The sequence below is a fragment of the Battus philenor genome, unplaced genomic scaffold (assembly GCF_028537555.1).
Source record: "Battus philenor isolate CCGP_79_NKW_IND1 unplaced genomic scaffold, ilBatPhil1.0.hap1 SCAF_3, whole genome shotgun sequence".
NCBI lineage: Eukaryota > Metazoa > Arthropoda > Insecta > Lepidoptera > Papilionidae > Battus > Battus philenor.
Window position 1 is genome coordinate 14180975 of NW_027181693.1, and position 21246 is coordinate 14202220.

Here is a 21246-nt window from a genome sequence, read left to right on the forward strand (position 1 = left end):
AAACATGTGTTTAAAAAATTGTTAAGAGATATCAGCAATCTAGGTATCATTTAACGTTCTAAAGCTTATTAATATTATTTATAATACGGAATACAGTAATAATAATACAGGGTACCTTTGGGATATCGTTGGCTGAATATATTAAGAAACTCTATTGTAGATGACGGGAAATCATATACCTTTTTTGTCTTTTAGTCGCGATGTTTTAATATATCTTCTCATTTACCGTATTGGTGTGCTGACTTTAAATAATTTAAACAATTAGGTTTTAATTTTGAACTTATAATGTTACAATAATTAATTTATTTTGTTAAAATGCAACAACCAGCTTTTAGTAGTACATGGCTTGCAGTAGTAATAATCCGAATTTTGAAAACACTTTTTCTTATTATGTTATAATTACATTGTTTATTATTTCTATAACTATTAATTTTTGTAAAGGGTTTTGTATACATGAATTGATAGAAAATAAGTTTTACATTCATCTATTTAAAACAATCAATCGTGTTACATATTCCAGGGCAACGCATACTTACGGCACAGCTGGCGGCGTTGAGTGAAGACATTGACACGAAGGCGCGCCTCATTGAACAACTGGAGGCTTCGCAGCGACGCCTGGCCGCCCTGCGCACGCATTATGAGCAGCGACTCGACACGCTCCACCACCAGATCAAGGCCACTGGCGAAGAACGCGACAAAGTCCTGGCCACCCTTGGTAAGGGTTCACTCACACGCACACATATATACACACATATATGTATACATACATGTGTGTATATGTATGCGTATATACATCTCACAAGACCATTCTTTATACATTTAATTCAATAAAAAGTGATTAGTAGTAGTAGTAATTTATTTTCTATTATAAATTTATTCTAAATATATATTTAAAATAAATAATGTTTTACTCCTATTGGCTTATGTTGCATCCCAAGTAGCATTTGCAAATTCCTCAGATTTGAAATTGCAGGGTGTAGAGGGCGCTACATACTATAGTTTCACCAAATTGGAAACCTGTATTACACTCGGTAAATCAGTTCCTTGATGAGGCAACATAAGCGCAATGTGGTTTAGTTCCTGAAACCTACTCGTTGTGGCAACGATAATGACATACACTGGCTGAAAAACACTGATTTTTGAGTCTTGCTAGTGATGTTTTGAGAGGTGGAATGTTTATTATTATTTTCATCAATAACACGAGTTTGATTCCAATATTTCAAATATGGCCCAGTTAAAATATTTTTAACTATTTAATCAGAAATTAATTTATGAAATCTCATTTTTTCAATGTTAATACATAATAAATTTTACAAAAAAAATTCAAAGCTAATGGTTCTCATTAGCTTTGAATTTTTTTTAAATACTATATACGAGATCATTTATGCATGTCCGTTAAGTGAGATAGTGTATATGTATGTGTATATAGTAATGTATGTATTTGGATGTATGCACATCCCGTACTGTCCTCATTTCCATCCAAAGGTTCTCTGTTAGAAATAGTCCCTTGCGATAAGACTACCTATTGTACGTCTATATGAATTGTTTCTTTTTTTTTTATGATGTAAAATAAAGTGTTAATAAATAAATAAGTTTAACTATTTATTATTATACGTATGTAAGTTTATCCGAGGTCACGAGAATGTAAGACTGGTTATTGTGGCGATCTTCGAGGATGGTCGTGGGCGTCTTTAGGCTACGTACAACATTAGCATTGATAAATAAATTTGATTGCGCAAAGTAATTAAAGTTTTATGTAACGAATGAAACTTAATAATGTATTTGTGGGTTTGGTTTGCAGCTGCGCAGGCGTCACCGCCTAGTGAGAAGTTGAAGCGCGTAAAGGAAGAGTACGAGCGGCGCGTGGCGGGCATGTCCCGCGAGCTGCGGCGGCTGCAGGCAGCGCAGCGCGAGCACGCGAGGCTGCAGCGCGCGCAGGGGCAAACTGCGCACCAGATACACACGCTGCGCTCCGAGCTGCAGAACCTCAAGCGCGACAAGGTGCGCACTACCAACAAATACGCCCTTAAAGTCTCTACCACTCAACCGCACGTACGCTTTATAGAACTACCGAAAGGACTAAGCCGCGACTTAGGAAAGCGCAGAGAGGTGAGGAGAAAATAGTATAAACGCTGCTCCTGCGAACTTTGACGTTGGCCTTATAGACCGGAGCCAACGATACTTGTCGATGTCTTTTGCTAAACGCTTTTTATGACCTTTTAAATGTTAGTTAATGTCGATTTAATTTAACTTAAACTTAACTACTAACTAGGTAAATAAATCGAAAACACTCATCCTTTTTGTTACAGCACATTTTAAAAACCATAAATGAAAAAAGGGGATTCTCAGGGTTTTCAATACCAAAACCCTGAACATCAGTTTTTTTGTTTCGGACACAATGTTGAAAACTCTAATAAAACTATAAACAAAACACGTTAAAAGTCTTAATGGAATGTTAACTAATTACATGTCGCAGGTTAAATTGGTGCAGCGAATGCGAACTGAAGCGAAACGACACGCGCAAGCAGAAGCAGCCAGGGCTAAAGAGGTAATAAACAACACTACTGACAAATAAACATCTCTTATCCTTCTATCCTTCTCTTAAATACCTCTTGTCTCTGTCACACAGGTAGCGCAGCTACGTAAAGAATCTCGTAAGAACGCAAATCTGATTCGTTCTTTGGAAGCGGAGACTAAACTTAAAGAACAGGTATGTTTGTGTTTAATCTTTGGATTTTACTACTGTCGAACAAAGACAGATAACTTAGATAGAAGGAGATGAGTGAAAAGAAGGTGGATATAGAAGTATTGAGTATATTTCATTCACAAATTATACCCCTAATGATATTCCTACCAACTTTTACAGTACACTTGGTATTAACCAAGAAGTGCTTATCTCATTGGTTAGTAATAACATGCATTGTATTTTTAATTGCATGCGTTTACACGATGCACTATTTTAGATGTAGGTTATATGACATTGGCTAATTTTCTAGGGTGAACCATATGTCGTGGCGATTTATATTTAAATATAGGTTATAAAGGTAAAACATGGGAATTATGCGATAGAAATGGTCTCTATTTTTTTATCTTTTCCCTTCCTTCTTAATTCCCTTTAATCAGAAAGGGACAGTGAATGAAAAAGACTAGATAGAATTATATCACAAAAATGTTATATTGACCATTTAAAAAAATTGCTTCGTGTAAACACTTCTTTAAATTTATTCTCAGTGTAATTAGCTGTCTCGTTCACGAGTTTACAAAAGTGCGATAATATAGTTATTGTAAATATATATTACCGAGGGCTAATATTTTTTGATAAATACATGTTTTTTTTTCTTTTAGGTACTGAAGCGTAAACAAGAAGAGGTGTCACTACTGAGGCGAGGACATCGGGACAAACTTAGTAGTAAAGCGGCGGGTCGGCTTTACGGTAACCATTTCTTCAATGAATAACTATATAAAAGTGTTTTTTTTATTCTAGGTTTTTATCGACAAATTATAAACGTTTATTACTGACCAAATAGTTATTTTTTTATAGATGACGAACTGTACACACAAAGTAAAGAAAATAATTAAGACGTAATGAATGAGGTCGTTGCACAGCTCTTCACATAATCCAACGCTGCGTTTCAAACCCTAAAGAATTTCGCACGCACAGATTGCCTAAATGCCCCCTTGATCCATTCGTTACAAGCCCCTGGGCAATAAGTCTCTTCAAAGCTGGACGCGGGCAGCGAAGACCGGTCATCGTGGCGAACTTTAGATAGGCCTTTGCCTTGCAGTGAACGTATGTCAGCTGACTTGGTGATGATGACATACCTATAGTTACCAACAAGCTCCTTCAATCATTATATGTGTGCACAGACGGCACACGCGGACGGTCCCGCGTGTCATCGCGAGAGGCGTGGTCGCGCATCGAGTGCTGGGTGTCACGTGCATGCGCGGCGAGAGGCACTCTGGCCGAGCTGGAGGCCACGCTGGAACACCAGCTGCGCCAGCGGGATCGCGCTGCTGCGGCACCCACCGAGCCCGACTCCGCCGCCCTGCTCGCCTACTTGCGCGAAGCCATCGCCGACACGCAGCACCAAATCATGCAGATTGAGGTGACCAAACATCAAAACTCCACTCTCACTCCCATTCACTCCTACTCCATCTTAATTCGGAATTTAAAAAAATAATTTAGTTTATAAGAGTCTTCGTAAACATGCAGTTTTTAACTAAGCATTCGGTCTGTCAACATCTGATTAGTCGTGTGTAGTCTTCATAAACAGTCTTTGTTATAACTTAAGGTGATCATTACAGGAGGAGAACGAAGAGAGTGAGCTCCCGCGGCTGCTGGAGCAGGTGCGCAGTGCGGAAGCGGGGCGATATGCGCTGGAGAGGTTGGCTGCACTCGCTCTGCAGTTCGCGCACGATGCGGCGAGGAACCTGCGCATGCTGCGAGACACGCGCGCGCAATTAGCTGACGTAAGACGTCATCACATATCATCCAATGTAAGGCAGCGGTCTTCCACAAGAATCTCGCTATGGTGACTAGTCTCGGACTGCATCTAGCGACTTTTAGTGACTTTAACTATGTCGTCGATTCACCTAGTACACGGAAATAAGTTACTACTCTCTAGTGCGCTCTCCGGGCATCCGTAGTCCTTCTCCGTATCCGCTCTTAAGGAGGGTAGTCAGAGAAACAGCCGAATCTCCCTTCGTACAGTCAGTCAACGGTTCACGGTTTATTCTCTTTTTTTTTTCTCGGCCCCTACTTCGCTACATTTTCCTAAAGTGCAGTACAGTTGTTTCAGTAGTACTATAGTATATAATAGACTTTATTTTTTTCATTGTGTAATTATAAGAAATTGTATTTATTTACAAGATGGAAGATAAAAACGACCGATTGGCGAACGCTCTGCGATCGTCGGGACCAGGCGGGGATCAGAACCTGAACCCATGGGGCGTACCGCCGCCAGCACTCGCAGCGCTGCTGGCACACGTCTCCTCCGGTACCTCCACGCGCTCCGTCTCACCCTCGGACAGGTGATCCTTACCTTGCAAACACGATATCGTTAAATAGGCCTGTCATAGATACCAGAGACCTATCATTACATGCAACATTGTATATGTTCATATATACGCATGTACATAGAGCATGCAAATTACAAGTTTCTGTTCCTAGTAAATAGTTGTAAGTTGCTAAGATAGTACAAGATTTATTCTTTATCCAAAACATTACTCGATCTTTATGTTCAGTTTTGGATTTAAATGATTATGAAGTGGTTTTGAAGAAAGTTCTTCAGTTTTTATTTAAATAAGGTTTCTTTTATATTTTTGTTTTGGTCTGTTATTGATTTTGTATCTGTACTCAATTGGTGTGGAACTATACTGTAAGAACTCGTTGCGTTTGCATTATATCTCTTACTAACGTTATAGATTATCCAATAAGTGTAAATAGTTGCAGGTTGGTTATTTAAAAAAATAGTTAATTAGCAACCTAAGGTTCAATATAAATAGAAAATCTAATACTGTGTTTTGAACAAATAACTATATTTATGTAATTAACCATGTTACAGTGCGCTGTTAGAGCGACCGCCTGTGAGTGGTGCGAGAGAATCTAGCACAGCTCCTGCTTCACCACCCGACGACAACAGCAATTCACCATTTCATCGGAACACGTAAGTTATAATCGTCGATACTATAATATATACATTGAGTATTGTTAAATTCATTTACAAACAACTACTGGTGGGTTTCCGTGTGGCTCTTCTTAGTAGATAAGCATTCCGGAGGTTGTTAAAAATGCCTATTTGATTAAATTTATTATAATTTGATAATGTGACTGTTTCCAGGGCTAGGCGCGGTTCAGTTCGTCTGCGTGACTTGGGAGTGTTTGGCAGGGATGATGACCCCATGTCGCAGTCTATGGTGGAAAGGACGCCGCCGCGCCCAGCACCCCTCAGTCGCGTGCCCAGCGCACCTGGCAGTCTGCGGTCAGTTTATGCGCATATACTTTGACAACTGACAGCCCAAACCGAGAGCCTCAACCCTTAGTCACTCTATAAGAAGTCCAAAGCGATCTGAGAGTGCTGAAGCTTTCTGTCCTGTTCATAAATCTAACATCAGAAAGAGATAGATCTTTGTTTAAAGCGTTATCCTTCAAGATTCCTTTTTCAAAAATCCGATAAAATATTAGTACGTAGAAGCCCGAGTCGAAACTCTCCTAGGTGTCCTCTAGTGTCGCTATCTTAAAAGAAATCGTCGAACTATTTGAGTGTATACAATATCCACTCCCTTATATAAAGATTCCCTATTTGTTTGGTATTGTGTTTTAAAGATTAATCTCTAAGAAATTTCTATACTTAAAGAAATTTGTATTTCATATTATTTATATATTATCTCTACCATTAGACTTTGTAAGTTTTTATTGCTAGAAGTTATCGACTCGTTGCATTCAATAGCAAAATTCAATTAATGTAAAATATTTCGAGAAAATCACGTTATGTAATTAAATATGAAATAAATAAGTTAAATTTATAGCCTATAAATACTAGACAATATCAATTTGCATCGCGTGAACTGTCAAATGCGCAAAGTTCAGAACGAACCATCAAGTTCACAAAGTTTCTATAGTAATATTATTTTGTGTTATTTTTTCAAAAGAACCTTTAAAAAAAATAACGAAACTTAAAACAAGATGATGACGTTTTAACTATTTCGAAGTCTTATCATATTTTCGGCCTCCCTCATAGATCACTAATAAGACGAGTTCAAAGCAATTTTTAAAACTAACGATGAATTTTATTACTCACACAGAGGATTGACGCCCATCAACACCGCCCCTCTGTCCTCCCCGCTGACGAATCGCCGCCCTCCGCCTCCCGAAAGTCCACGCCCTCTTCGCCGACAGCACAGTCTCGCCAAACCTGCATCCTTGTACGTATATAGACTTCCAATTAATAATTATGCATATTAATAGCTTTCTCTAGAATATACCTCACTACCAATTTTTTCTGTTAATTCTTAAGCAAGCTCTATTCTCATGTACTTAAAGTTTATTTTTCTACAAACACCTTTACAGCCTAAGTAGTTAGAAGTAAATTGCTATATCTTACCGGCGATCTACCCCGCAACCTCGCTACCGCTCTCTGCATGACACAAAGCTTGGGTTTATATTACGTAGTGTTTAATTAAAATAAAGAGGTAGATTATTGCCTCGTGCTTATAGATACCTAAAACTTTAAAAACGTAAGTAAATTTAATATTTTGTTGATGATTTTAATTCCATAAATTTTAAATGCTCTTGGGATCCGGTTTTTTACACATGTTACGTTGTATGCATGTTCTGCATGTATAAATGTAAATAGTAAAATGAATAGAATAATTTAAGTCCAGCTGGCCTATTGGCAATACCTGTATCCAGCTGTGGGCGCCCTACAGCTAAAGTGATGTTATAAGATAACTTTTATACTAAGAAAAGAGGAACATGAAGTAACAAACGACAAAAAATCCTCGCGTTCTTAGATATGTGTGTGTACGCGTGTAACTTAACTGTGTTTGAAGAGTACAAAGCTAAAAATGCGCTTGATGTGAACTTATATAACAATTTTTTTGAGAAACTGCGTATGAATAAAAAGAAATGTATTAATTCACACAGCGTCACGTTCACCGGTATGCCGGTACCAACATCGTGCTTCAAAACGAAACACAGTGATATTTGCGCATTACTGGTTGGCGGTAGAAATAGAGGGCGTAGTGGTACACCTAAATGTCCTATTAGAAAAGATCAATGGTAAATAAATGAGAAGGTTTGTGTCCTAACAGAGAGAGAGAGAGAGAGACATATTAAATGGCCCGCAGTCAATGCGATCCACTCGTGTTATCCGGTTTTAACCGGCTAGAACATATACACGTGATTGTAGTATAGAGGGCGTTAGCGGGGTGCATGGTGAGTCGGTATCTCACTCGCTCCCATTGCTTGCAGCCTCCTCACCGATCTCAACATTGTGGAGGACTGACGGCGCCAACTGCACGACTTGCACCGAATGCGATTTGTACATAACACTTAAATATAGACCTTATTGCTCTAGTGCTAAAAACTAGATTTAATATGGTGTTGGTGTGACTATAAATAATATATAGTGATTATAGTTTGTTGCTATAAGCGTTTAGCGTTTAGTTTAGTATTTGCATGCTATATTATTTTATTAAGCAATAAAAGTGCATTGTACTTTTAAATTATCAATGCTTGTGATATTATAATCTCACTAGTCGGTTTGGTTGTCATTTATAAACCCTTTTTTTTTAAATATGTTGTAAATTTAAATTTTATTTTATCCGCGATTTTAAAGCTGCAGTTCGGAGCCAACTTTTATACCAAAGCTATAGCAGATTCAAAACGTAACATAAAATGTTTGTAAAAATTGTATTGGCAATATAACTGACAATTGATTTTTAATTATTTAAGTATACATTAAAAAGTTAATATAGATATAAAATTAATTATACGTAAATGAAAATTTAATTCCAATATCCCTCAGCGTCTTAAAACGTGTCTACGATCAATGTGTGTTATTGGTGATTTTTTACGGCTGAAAGGTGGTATCTAACTTTAACCCTAATTGACAAGCTCGGGGTTGCTTAACGGGCCACGAAAAGAGCTATGCTCAGGATACTTCTTCCAAATCTGATCAGAAATGAGATGATTCGTGGAAGAATTAAAATAACAGACAGCCCAGCAGATTAGCATGATGAAGTGGGAGTAGGTCAACCATATGGACATATGGTTCCTTAAGGTTCTATAGCAAAGCCTACGGAACGACAAGCCCAGCGATGCACGTCCGACTACAAGATGGACAGACTTCCCCTCTTAAAGCCGTTTGAAGACACTGTATAAAAGCCATTTACAGCTGGTCCTATTGAAAATATATGGGATACGCCTATGTCCAGCCGTGGGACGTCCAATGATGATGATGAAATTTAAATTTATGTATAGAATTTTAAAATGTGGGCACAAATATTTTATCTTATCATATATAACTAAACATAATAATTATGTTTTAAATATTTTGAATAGGTGTAAAATATATAAAATGTACTAAACTTGTACTAAATATGATCTTAATTATTATATGTTAATTGTTAAATTAATTTAAGTAGTATATCACAAGACGAATAATGTCACAATATATTTTAATAGTAAGTATTAACAAGATTAAATTGTTGTGTAAATAACTTTTGTATACACTGTACCTCAATTGTTCTGGAGCCTACAATAAAACGTTGATAATTAGTGGTTTTGTTTGCTGTCCTGCATGCCATACACTTACATTAAGTAAGTTAAAGTTAAGTGTAAGTTTTTACTTGTATTTGTGTTTTTTAAATAAATCATTTCTATACCGAGCTAATTAATAGAATATCAAGTCATTAGACAACAGGAACAGTGGTAGCTCAGTGATAGAAGACTGAGAATTGCGATTGTACTTCGCGGGTTCGATCCCTGGCTTACGATCTCGTGTATATTTTACACTTTGTGCATTGATTATATGGGATTGCTACAGTTTACAGAGGAATTTCCAGAGGATGCACAAAAGTGTCCTCTGCGTACCATAATACCTACCCAATAATTATGGTATATGCGCCCATAGATATCTTAAAGGGAGGCATATGCCTTGTACTGGGCATCTACACGAAAGAAACAACGAGACTAGTAATAAAGCAAGGTTTTTGAATATCAATTTTTAGTGTCAACAGATACTATAAAATGTTATTAAATAAAGTTATCCCCCCCCCCCCCTGTAACAAAGGGGGACATTCATATTACGCTATTTTATGTTCCTCCTTTACAAATGGTTACCTTTAATGTCGGGTTTTGTCTCTTTATATTTATGTATTGTGAGGTTTATATAATAAAAAACATGTAGACTTGAAAATACGATAAGCGTCAAGTTTACAACTTGTTTTTTATTTAAAAATTTGTGGAAAATAAGCATGTGATTATTTAAGAAAGAACAAGTAAATTATTTTCGTATTTAAAATATAGTAGACCGTCGTGATTTTTTCGCTTATTTTAACTCCTTGGAAACCGATTTAGAACCCGAGGAGTAAATATACACAGCTTTGTGCCGATAACTTCGGTAAATTGAAATTGAATTAAAAAAATACTGATATCACTACAATTAGTGTTTGAAAGTCGCCTTTTAATTTTTGAAATACCCAATTTTTTTAAGTCGATAAAATTGGCCACTTAGTTATTATGTATTGCCACAACTATAAACTATCCAAATTTTATGGAAAAAGTATGTATGTTTGACAAGGGTAAGTTGTATAGTACAAAAGTTTTTTTTTTATGTCATGTCCTGTTTGCTATCTCGTGTAACTGTCTTGGCGCAATCGTTCGACTAATGTACATAATTCGATTTAATTAAACCTTATGTTGAAATTAACGGATTGAAATCATTACGAATAAACACATATATGAATGTAAATAATTTTCTTCATCACTAACTAGGTGTATTCGAAATAAATCATTGTCCATTTTTATAAACCTGTACTTAAATTAATAATGAAGTTATACTTTATACTGAATTTTTAAATTATAAAACAAAAAGTTATTATGTAATTTTAGTTAGATTACTAATTATCAGAATACTGAAGTCATAATATGGGTATACCCTTTTATTTTATGTTCATCAGTATAAGAAAATCGTTTTGGTTGTCATTTACATAATAATGTTGCCTAATTTAGTAGCTTTTTTGAGGCATGTCCGTATTCATCTATACGTTTGATATTTTTTCATCATCGATTCATTTGTTTAAACCCTTTTCAAAACACCCACCGCTCATTTTTTTAATATGTAATATTTTAAAATCAATCAGTAAAAAAATAAACTTATTTTTACCAATCAAAGTACATTGGATGTGTAAAAAGACATCGCATGCAATTAAATAACTATATAATTTAATAACCGTGAACGAATGCAGTCATAGTCGTTTAAAATTTATCTTGATTCATTGTCTAACATCGTCGTGCTTAATCTAACGCCTGCGCCTGTGGTGCTACTAACGCAGAGAGACGAGCGCAAGTGGGGGCTCCATTCTGGGGGGCACGCCCCCCGCCTCCCCCGGCGCTGCGCGGCGCGCGCGCGACGACGATGTGTTCCTCCGCCTCGCGGGAGCCCCCCTCGACAACTCTCCGCAGGGCATCGTCAAGGAATTACCTTTAAAGGTACGTGCTACAAACTTATGTTTTCTTCTTACCTAATCGAAAATAAATCTACAAGGAGATTTATTATTATTATTACCTAGTACTATTTCATTAAATTGATACGATCGCGCTCTGTCCCGGATCTATAGAAGTCCGTTTTCCACTCAAACCCTCTCATAGGGAGTGCTTCTCGCTGCTCGCGTCGTACCTCAGTAAAAGCCAAGAAAAGTTTCAAAGATGTACTCCTCACGCCCATCACAAGGTTCCCACAGAACACGTACCACACCACAGCCGCTGTAGACACTCATAACACTGCAAGCGCTAACCTCAAAGCACCAGCAACCACTTCACTTGCGACACTATGCGCAGACACCGGTTTATACACAACAGAACCAAACGTTACTCATCACATCACAACACCCGTTTTTATGGAGCGACCGCCCTTTCCCCAACCGCGGATAGCGTGGGTGAACCAAGGTTGGATCCGAATCCCTTCTTGACTCGCCTATGGTCCATGCTGTCCCAAGCCGCATAAACACTACAAAAGCATTATTCAGCTCTACTCGGGTAGAGCGGCTTTACTACGTGCGAACGTCCTTATGCAACTGATACGCGCTCGACCAGCATTGTTTATTTTTAAGTTTTTTAATTCACGGACCCTTCCGCTCCGTGAATTCAGCTCCGAAAAAGCTTTAAAAGCCCTCGGGATAACAGCAACAACATCAACAGAGAATAAGTAAGACGTCCGTTTGCATACACACACACGCGTGAACACACGCTATACTATTCGAGAAAACTAATGTTTGCTTTAATTCGTCTATTTTTAAATAGAGATTTTATCCTGCTGCGATTATTTTGATTATTATAATTGTACACAATTTGTCAATTACGAGTATATTTACTTATTGAGTACTTTAGTTCTTTTTGTTCTATTTTTACTTGTAATTCTTACGTAATTTTATGTTTTTAGTGCAATAAACATGTTATTATTATAAACAACTTTTATTAATCGACTATGAATATAAAATCACTCTTCAAACTATTCCTTGGAATCTGTTGGAGTGTTTTACGATATATTTTATAATATCTAATGTGTACAGCAACGCGTGAGCATGGGCGGTGGCGGCGTGCCTACGGGCGGCGCGTGGCTGCAGTGCACGCACGTGGCGGAGGGTCACGTGGGCGCCGCACTGTCGCTCGCCTCCACGCACAACCTTCTTTACAGCGGTGGCGTAGGTAATGACCACAGAATAATAGTTTGTGTAGTATAAACTATAGGATGTTTGTTTAGCAAATCTAATGACTCGATGATCTCGCAATCCGGCAGTGCATACAATGTAAAGGCTCAAACATAGTTAGGCAGATATGGTTAAATAGGAAATAAAGAATGAAAAAAAACTGTAAATGAGTTAGTATATAGTCTCATTCGGTTTAGGGTAGAGGTGTATGGCGACTGTAAAAAATAAAAGAAAAGAAAAAAACAAGTAGGTGGGGTTGCCATAGCTCCTAAAAATACGAAAACCGACCATTCAAAAAATAAGGTACAGTCAAAATTTGCACAGGACATTAAATACGACTTCATTTACAATCATTGTATAAAAAGCGACTCAATTTTATTTACAAATCAAAACATTGTGCATGTGTATTACCGTGGATACATAATATTTATGTAAAATATAAATGAGTGATTGAAATGTGCACAGACCGCAGTGTGCGCGGTTGGGATCTGACCGCGGGCCGGGAGGCGTGGCGCGGGTGGTGCGGCGGCGCTGTGGTGGCGCTGGCAGCGCCGGGGCTCCTGCTGGCAGCTGCCGGACCTTCCGTGCGCGCGTTCGACACACGTCTCGGGCAGCCCGTCGCTACTCTCTGGTAAAATACATATCACTATCTTAGACACTAACGAATGGTGAGTGAGGGCTATGCTTAGGATTTATTTACTAAGTCGAATCAGGAATGAGAAGATACGTAGACTAAAGAAAGTATTCCATCATACTACAGCGGATTGGTAAGTTGAAATAGCAGTAAACAGATCAAATACGCAGATAGTATGGCTGCTAGGGTAAAGCGTCCAACCATAAAGTAAACAGACGACCTTGTTAAGGTCATTTACAAACCCTGGACACAGGCCGTTACAACCGGTCCATGATCATAATGAGCGAGTGTTTTCCGAGTAATGGAAGAAGATTATTAGCGTAACTGAAATATAAAGGTTGCATCACGACCGGTGTATTAAACATAGCCCTTATCTGCAGAACATCAATGCCTATTAATTTCAAACCTGAGTTTTTAAGATTTTTTTTAAATGCACGATTTCTTTAGGAAACTTTTAACTTAACTTTTACTTTTATGGTTCAAATATAGTGGCCATAATTTTTTGGATCTGTAAAATAAATAATAAAAAAACACTTCACATTTTATTCTCCAACCCATTGTAAAAACTACTAGAGATCATGTTAAATAACCTCTGAAGATGTCATTTACCTAGCAATACAAAAATATGTTAAAAAATTTAATTGAGCGAAGTAACGGCGCAGTTTCAATATTTTTATCGTTAAATAAGTCTTTAACAACTACACTTCTAAAATTTTAACTTAACTTTTAATATTCTTTCGTTAAATAGCGAAGCATACATGATTTCACATGTTGTAGCTCATGTGTGCCGAACGATTTTTGTTTCTCTATATTTCTCTACGACATTTGTCGTGTTCTTTTTTATATTGTTTTCTATTTAAATTTATCGAATAGGTTTTATTTTACATTAGTATTTTTCTTCAATTTATATGTTATGAGCCACTTAAGCCATTCTAAAATTATTACGCATTATGTAGCATATGTTTTTTATATTAAAGCAAAAGGCTTTGACCTCTCAAGTCGGGCCTACTGTCTGCCGCCCTTAACAATCAAACTGCTCTATTGAGATACGCTGTTGTAGACTATATATCTACATCATTTTATATGAACAGGTCATCGGGTATATCAGGCACAACGGGAGTGGCGACGTCTTCGCGCGGCGAGACGGCTGTCACTGCGCTGGCGGCCGCTGACCCCAACCGCCTTTACACCGCAGCTGGGGACCGCCTGCGTCTTTGGGACTTGCGCACGTAAGTACCTACCATCGAATATTTATTTTTGGAAGACTGCTGGATTCTTAAAACCAATGCTGATATCAGCCTGGGCTGACAAATTTGATTGCGGTCTACTAAAACACTACCTAGTTGCGGTACAGCGCCTAAGAGACAAGACGACGAAAGCTAGCAGCGGCGGCGGGTTTTTTTTCTTAGTTCCCATTTTGTTGTTCTTTCCTAAAACACGGTACAGTGGTTTCGGTAGCATTTAAGTAATGACAGTCAATTCCTGTGGTATTTTTTAATAATTTACTTCAGAAATATAGTTTTAATAATGAATGTAAGTACCAAAATGAACAAAATTACAGGCGTTTTAGTATTGCTTTTCACCTGTCCATGACCAAATGAATAAAATTGAAGTACTCGGCAATACTGCATTATTTTGTTATGAATTTAAACAACAGAACTAGTATAGTTATTAATCTACATACATTGTAATACTATTTGATTCGATGCTGTTTGAAGACGAGCGTGTAATGGTGAATCGTTGCGCAGGATGGAGTGCGTGAGCAAGTGGTGGTCGGGGCACGCGGCGGCCGTGATGTGCGCGGCGGCGGCGCGCGCGGGCCGCGGCGACCGGCTGGCCACCGGCTCACGCGACCACTGCGTGCGCCTGCTCGACCTGCAGCCCGCCGACACCGGTACGCACCCTCCGCTCTGCTAAACGCTGCTCTACTGCACACTACTCTACTACACTAAGCTCTGCCTTCTTTCTCTATATCCTACCTTACTTTACTGTACTGTACTCTACTTCACTGTACCCTAGTGTACTATATCCTACCCTAACTTACTGTATCCTACTCTACTGTATTCTGAACGTCATTTTAGAAACTGGAAATTTTTAGGGCGTCATTAAAATAAATTTAGAAACTTAGTAAACACTGTAATTTGCAAAATGGTGACCCAACAAAAACGGAAATATTAAACGCAAAGGTAAAAACAATGAGACGGATGCAATTTTCTATGGAATATACTAGATACTGAAAAGACCCTACTGTATTTTTCCCTTATCTTACTGTACTATACTCTACCGTACTGTACTGTACTCTATCCTACCCTACCCTAGTATACTATATTCCTATTCTATTGTACTATAGCCTACATTACGATATTGTCTCTACGCCGCTTTACTGAACACCTATTTACTTTATTAAACCCTGTAATTTTACTGTAACCTACCCTTCTTTCTTGTACCCTACCTTTTGTACTGTACCCTACCCCACTACATTGTCTCTACGCTACTTTATTAAACCCTGATCTACTTTACTTTAACACTCATACTAAACTTAACCATATTTGTTTTAGGATCATGTATATACACGAAGTTTATCTTGTTTGCAAGCATATGAACGTGGTTATACATGCGTGTATTAATTCTTGTGCAGGTTCTTGGGAGATGAGTAACCGGCGGCTGCTGGAGCCTCCGCACTACGACGGCGTGCAGGCGCTGCTGCTGTCCGGCGACCAGCTGTACAGCGCCTCGAGGGACTCCAGCCTCAAGTGCTGGAGTCTCGCCGATGGCAGCCTCACTCATGTACGTCTCTTACTTAGTACCTAAAGACGTACTAAATAATTATCTGTGACTGTCCAAATTGGACAGGCGACTTTGTTTTTAAAGAAGAAAAACATTCAGATAAGGGACTAATTATTTATTACTTATTAAACTTCTTTTTATTTTTTCTATTTGCCAGCAATATATCTAAGCAAGAAAAAGACCAATATTTAGCCACTTCCGCACATGCAGTGGTAGTCGTGCAACAGCTCAGCGACGACTCGACTCAGCAATATATCTATTTCAATTTACTCTCACTGTGTACCATCATGCAACCCTTTTGATTTTTATTTCTATGATATATGGGTTCATTTTTTTCGTTATTTACTACACGTACTAAAACTACAAAAACGTCTTAAACAGTATACGATAAAATTATTTTATTATTAATAAGAATATTAAGATTTAATTGACCTGTTTTTTTTTGTGAACTAGGTCATGGGTAATACTTGAAGTCCCTTAAGTCATTTTGGAATCATGATCATTTCGGCCCTAGGACGTCCACTGCAAAACAAAGACCTTCCATTGATTTCCTTTGGAAGCAGCATCCCGCGTCTTCTGATGATTTAAACAGGGATAGCTGTTCACCTTGTGAGTTGGTTTCTTATGCTGCGCTTGTCAGTTGATGGTCATCAATGTAGAACCTTAAAGTCCCACCGGCATTCTGTTCAGCGCTCTATGTCTTCTGTTCACTGCCACTTCAACTTTCTCATTCGCTGGACTTTATTGGTAACCTTAGTTCGTCTATGGATTTTTTTAATCCTAATTCAATCTCAAAGTGAAATTCCGAGCACGTACCGTTCGTACAAATACTCACACTTAGAGGTTTACACTGTCCACTTTATGAGTGTATGTTATTTTGGATTTTATTTAATTCAGTAAAAAATGTTTTTTTTCCAGAGCGTGATGAATGCGCACAAGGGTTGGGTGACGGGCGTGTGTGCTGCGGGCGGAGGGCGCGTGGCGAGCGTGGGCCGCGACCAGGCGCTGCGGCTGTGGAGCGCAGCGCTGCGGCCCGTCGCACACCCCGCGCCGCAGCCCGACGCCCCGCACGCGCTCGTCTCATATCGTGCTGCGCTCTGCACCGCCGCCAGGTACACACACACACACACACACACGCAAGCCACAAACCCTCGAGCTTCCCTATCATAAAAGAGGATTTAGGCTAGGTATAGATCCCACTATTATACGACGCCATCAGCACAGCGACGCGCCTCGTGATAGCTCACCGAAGTTGCGATTGTTAAGAGTGAAGGCCCTAAACAACCACTAGTTTCAGACTCTAAGTTACGAAGCGACAAAACCTCGAATTACAGTTTGACATTAGCGTAAGAGATTGCAGATTTGTAGATCATCCCTATCTTGAAGATGCCGGAGTCCCTCAAAAATCACAGAGTTGGTTTTAATTAGTAGGAATCCCACATAACCCTGTATTTCCTCCCAGAGGCAGGGTATCTTGACCATCTGAAAGATTTAGGTTTAGGCTTTAGTTATAGGCCCTTTGTAACACCAACAATACTCAGTCCAAGACGAATTTTTAGTTGACCAGATCCCTTAAACTGGTAATGTGTCCTACTAGTTTACCGCTAAGTGTTGGGTCACTTCCATCAATCGACTTTCATATCAAAATGTATATCATTATATACTGTCGTTTACGCGCTACAAAAATGATTTATATTTTTATGTTCAACACATATTAATACGATTTAATTAAAAGACTTATTACTACAGCTGCTATTTACTTGGCAGTTTAAATTACGTTTTAGTCTGTTCTCATATCTCTTTGAAAATAGAGCCGATAAACAAAAACGTATTAACTTTCTTGTACTTCGGATTTCGCGTAATTAACGTGCGAGTGTGTTGCAGCGGCGGCGAAGTGCGTGCGTGGCGGATCGTCGACGACCAGTGAGCAGGTGCTGACGTAACACGCAGTTACCCCCCCACAACCCACAATCCGCACACCACACCCCTACACCTCAATATCCGCATCCCACACTCCACACACGAGTGAACATACACGTACGCACTTAAAACTAACTTATACTATTCGCTTTGCTTATAACAAATAGCTTAATGTTTCTTCGGCCAGAGCGAATAGCGATCAATTGCTATAAAAAAATACAAATGGGATCGCAGCTAAATGCTACTCGTATCGTGTATAACAAAAATAATTTAAATATAAAGTAAGCTTTACTCTGAACTAATAAGGTTCATACTTCAATGTAGCACTTGTAAGACCCTGCCTATTGAGCAAGCTTTTTAAGAATTCACTTTTAAACTACCGTTATCGATACGAAATTCTTGTTTATAGATCGATAATAGACATTATCGCTAATTATGCGTTTTAATAATAATTTTTTAAAACAGCACATTCCGTTACTACACGACATATTAATTTTAATATTTTTTTCATATATTTAATAAATTTAAAACGTTAAGATAAAACATTAAGAAATTTTTCAGTAAATAAGTTTAATAAAAGAATAAACCTCGCTGGTTTATTGTAACACTGATCAGATTAGAAAGTAAAAGTAAATAAAGTCAAAGAAATGACCCAACTTTAAATTCGGTGATGGAAAAGAAAGCAACGAACTGCTTGGTTTGAATCTTTGATGATAAAAAATTGTTCTTAATATAAATAATACACTTGATTTCCATTTTTCTGTTTTACATTTTGTAATAAAAACTATATTTTCATCTAAACATTATTGTATACTATATTTAATACATTTGCACTTCTGCAAGTTCTATATCTAACTTATAGTAATAACGTAACATCAAACGGTGCTCAACAAGCTTGTGGAGATTAAAGCTAATGACGTATATCCATCCCTTTTCTTTTAATAATAAAAGAATGAAACAAATATATATTCTTACGAATAGGCTTTGCTAATCACTTTAAAGATACCACATAGACGTAAATATGTATTATAAAGTAATATTAGTATCCATAAGTTACTGACAGGTTCCAATGATGATTCTACCGAGAAAAAACTAACAAGAAACTTTATTCTTCTCTTTTTTTACTCTTCTCTACTTTATCTATTTATTAGTTACATGTTACAAATCTTCTATCTTTTACGTTAAAATCACCTTGATACATCCCAAACATCAGTTAGTCTTATAAATAATCTTTAATACAATAATATACATTATTTATCGATGTTTCTTAAAAATGTTTGTAAAAGGACGACATATGAAATCATAGACAAACACACATATGCACAAACTAAATATACAGACGTAAGTATCTTACCGGCGAAGGCTTGCGCACGCCGTCGCCGCATCACCAGCCGTTAACTCCGCAGGCAACGCTTTCCTCGGCTGTACTTCAATCGACTCATTGTGTGCCTTCACTGTCTCTCTTTTTTTTTTACTTCACTAAACCGATTTTACACTGACCATCGCTTGCTAGATTTACCCTTCTTCCACCTTTTTCTTTTCTTCCTCGTAATTATTATCTCTTAAATCGTGCTTAGATAAACAGAGTATTTGGTTATAGGTGTAAGCTTTAAATGAGTGAATGTATTTCAAAAATAATAAATAATATAATAATATTATAGTAAAAAAAGTGTTTTTAAAATTGGTATTACTACTGCAGACTGTACGTCCAGAAGTTATTGGTCTGTTGCTTTCCTATAGAGTTTCAGTGTGACCACTTTGTACGGAATAATCGGAAATAGATTTAAAAGCATTAAATATTTTTGGTGACAAAATGAGCATTCATCCCTTTAAAGTTTTAAACCTATAACCAATCATCTTGTATAACATTATTTTTTTTCCGAAAGGTTGATCTGTGGCCAAATGCCATGTATCATAATTTAAAAACGCGAATAAGAGACAAACTATTCATTAGTTGTCTCTGCAAGTCTTCGTCTTTAAGCTTTTCTTCTCTTCAAATACTTCTCTAGATGTTGTTAACTGTGTGTCTAACTCACTTTGCATTATAGAGATTTCTAGTTTTACTAAAACCAGAATGCTTTTGATGTTGTACTGAATATTAGATGGAATGTAGTTACCTATATAAACCTACCAACTACCAAACTACCAAAACCATTTAATGTAGTTCTCTCTAGTTGTCATTGTAGCTCTATATCACACCATTGTTTAATAAATGTTTGCATTATTAGTTGTTTATTACTTATAATTTTATTATATGATATTAAAGGTTAAATTAATCTTTTTCTTCGAGTACTTATTGGTTGTGAAATTATGTTTTATACATCGGTTATAAGTAATATTTGGTTATGGTACTAAATATTTACAATTTCTTCAGAAGTTTTTGTAATAAAGGAGTCGTATTCATACAGATAAATGTTTTTAATGTTCGCAGTGACGGGAGAGTGCGAATATGGCAGTTGAGAACGTGCAGGTGACAGGCCGGCGTCGCGAGCAGTCCTCGCCGTGCTTGGCGGTGACCCTTCGCACTTCCGGCCCGCGACCACACGTGACCCGTCGGCTCAGGCACCCGTGAGCTCATGGCAAACACGAGCCCTTGACCCAGACACGCTCATTAGCAACTCATTGGTAAGCCCAGCACTACCGAGGAAACCCGTGGCTAAATAAGCCCGATGACCACAAGCACGTGTACGACTCGGAGTTTTATTCTTTTTAATTTTCTTATGTATTGGAAATACATTGTGGGTAGCAGAAATTTTGAGGGTTGTCGGTAAAGCTTTTAGCTGTAAGAAATAATCTCTAATTACTAATAATATTAAACGATTCAATTATATTTTAATATCTAATCACATTTAAAGTACCGTGACTTAGAAACAAAATTAAACTATATGTTGATTTTTATTCCAAATTGTGTGTGTTGTCAATGTGTTCGAAAACAAAATTCGAAGATCGTTAGTTTATGATCGATTTTTAAAATTGTAAACACACGAAAATGTATTTAAAAAGTTATGATTAAACAAAATTTATATTCTCTACGTGTCTTACACTAGAAGTGTTCAAAAATATTAATTCGTCAATTTCCGCATCAAATGCTCAGCTGTAACGTTATAAGCAATAGCATAGACAACACTGTAACGGTATCACTACACCGTACGTGTGACATTAGACAAGTATATAAATATATATATGTATAATTGCTTGGCTTTATGAAACCAAACTATATGTCGTTATTAGTTATTTTAGCTTTAGGTTCAAATAATAATAGAACAATGTATTAATGTCAAAATTCTTTATCTAGGTACACAAATCAATTGCTAATAAATGAAATCTATTAAGGCTCTTATTAGTTGAAACTTAATTTTCAAAATATAATCTATTATGAGTAAATAAGCATAGGTTTCCAAAGTGGCGGTACCGCCCCGTATATAATTGAAGATACCTTAATAATATATATAATAACAAAATCTTAAGGTGTA

General features: G+C 37.4%; 1 protein-coding gene across 1 annotated transcript in view; it reads left to right on the top strand.

The window, feature by feature from the left end:
- The window catches only part of Klp31E (kinesin-like protein 31E), a 106017-nt gene extending 85392 nt beyond the window's left edge, over nt 1-20625 (top strand). Inside the window, exons 11-29 of the mRNA XM_068770067.1 lie at nt 521-715; nt 1802-2001; nt 2477-2548; nt 2630-2710; nt 3346-3433; nt 3868-4106; nt 4306-4470; nt 4871-5031; nt 5565-5666; nt 5841-5981; nt 6805-6924; nt 11059-11215; nt 12295-12430; nt 12898-13063; nt 14158-14295; nt 14815-14960; nt 15705-15853; nt 16772-16965; nt 20205-20625. Coding sequence (XP_068626168.1) covers nt 521-715; nt 1802-2001; nt 2477-2548; nt 2630-2710; nt 3346-3433; nt 3868-4106; nt 4306-4470; nt 4871-5031; nt 5565-5666; nt 5841-5981; nt 6805-6924; nt 11059-11215; nt 12295-12430; nt 12898-13063; nt 14158-14295; nt 14815-14960; nt 15705-15853; nt 16772-16965; nt 20205-20247 — 2693 coding nt within the window. The 3' untranslated portion in view covers nt 20248-20625. The remainder of the gene's footprint in view (nt 1-520; nt 716-1801; nt 2002-2476; nt 2549-2629; nt 2711-3345; nt 3434-3867; nt 4107-4305; nt 4471-4870; nt 5032-5564; nt 5667-5840; nt 5982-6804; nt 6925-11058; nt 11216-12294; nt 12431-12897; nt 13064-14157; nt 14296-14814; nt 14961-15704; nt 15854-16771; nt 16966-20204) is intronic.
- Nucleotides 20626-21246: the final 621 nt, after the last annotated feature.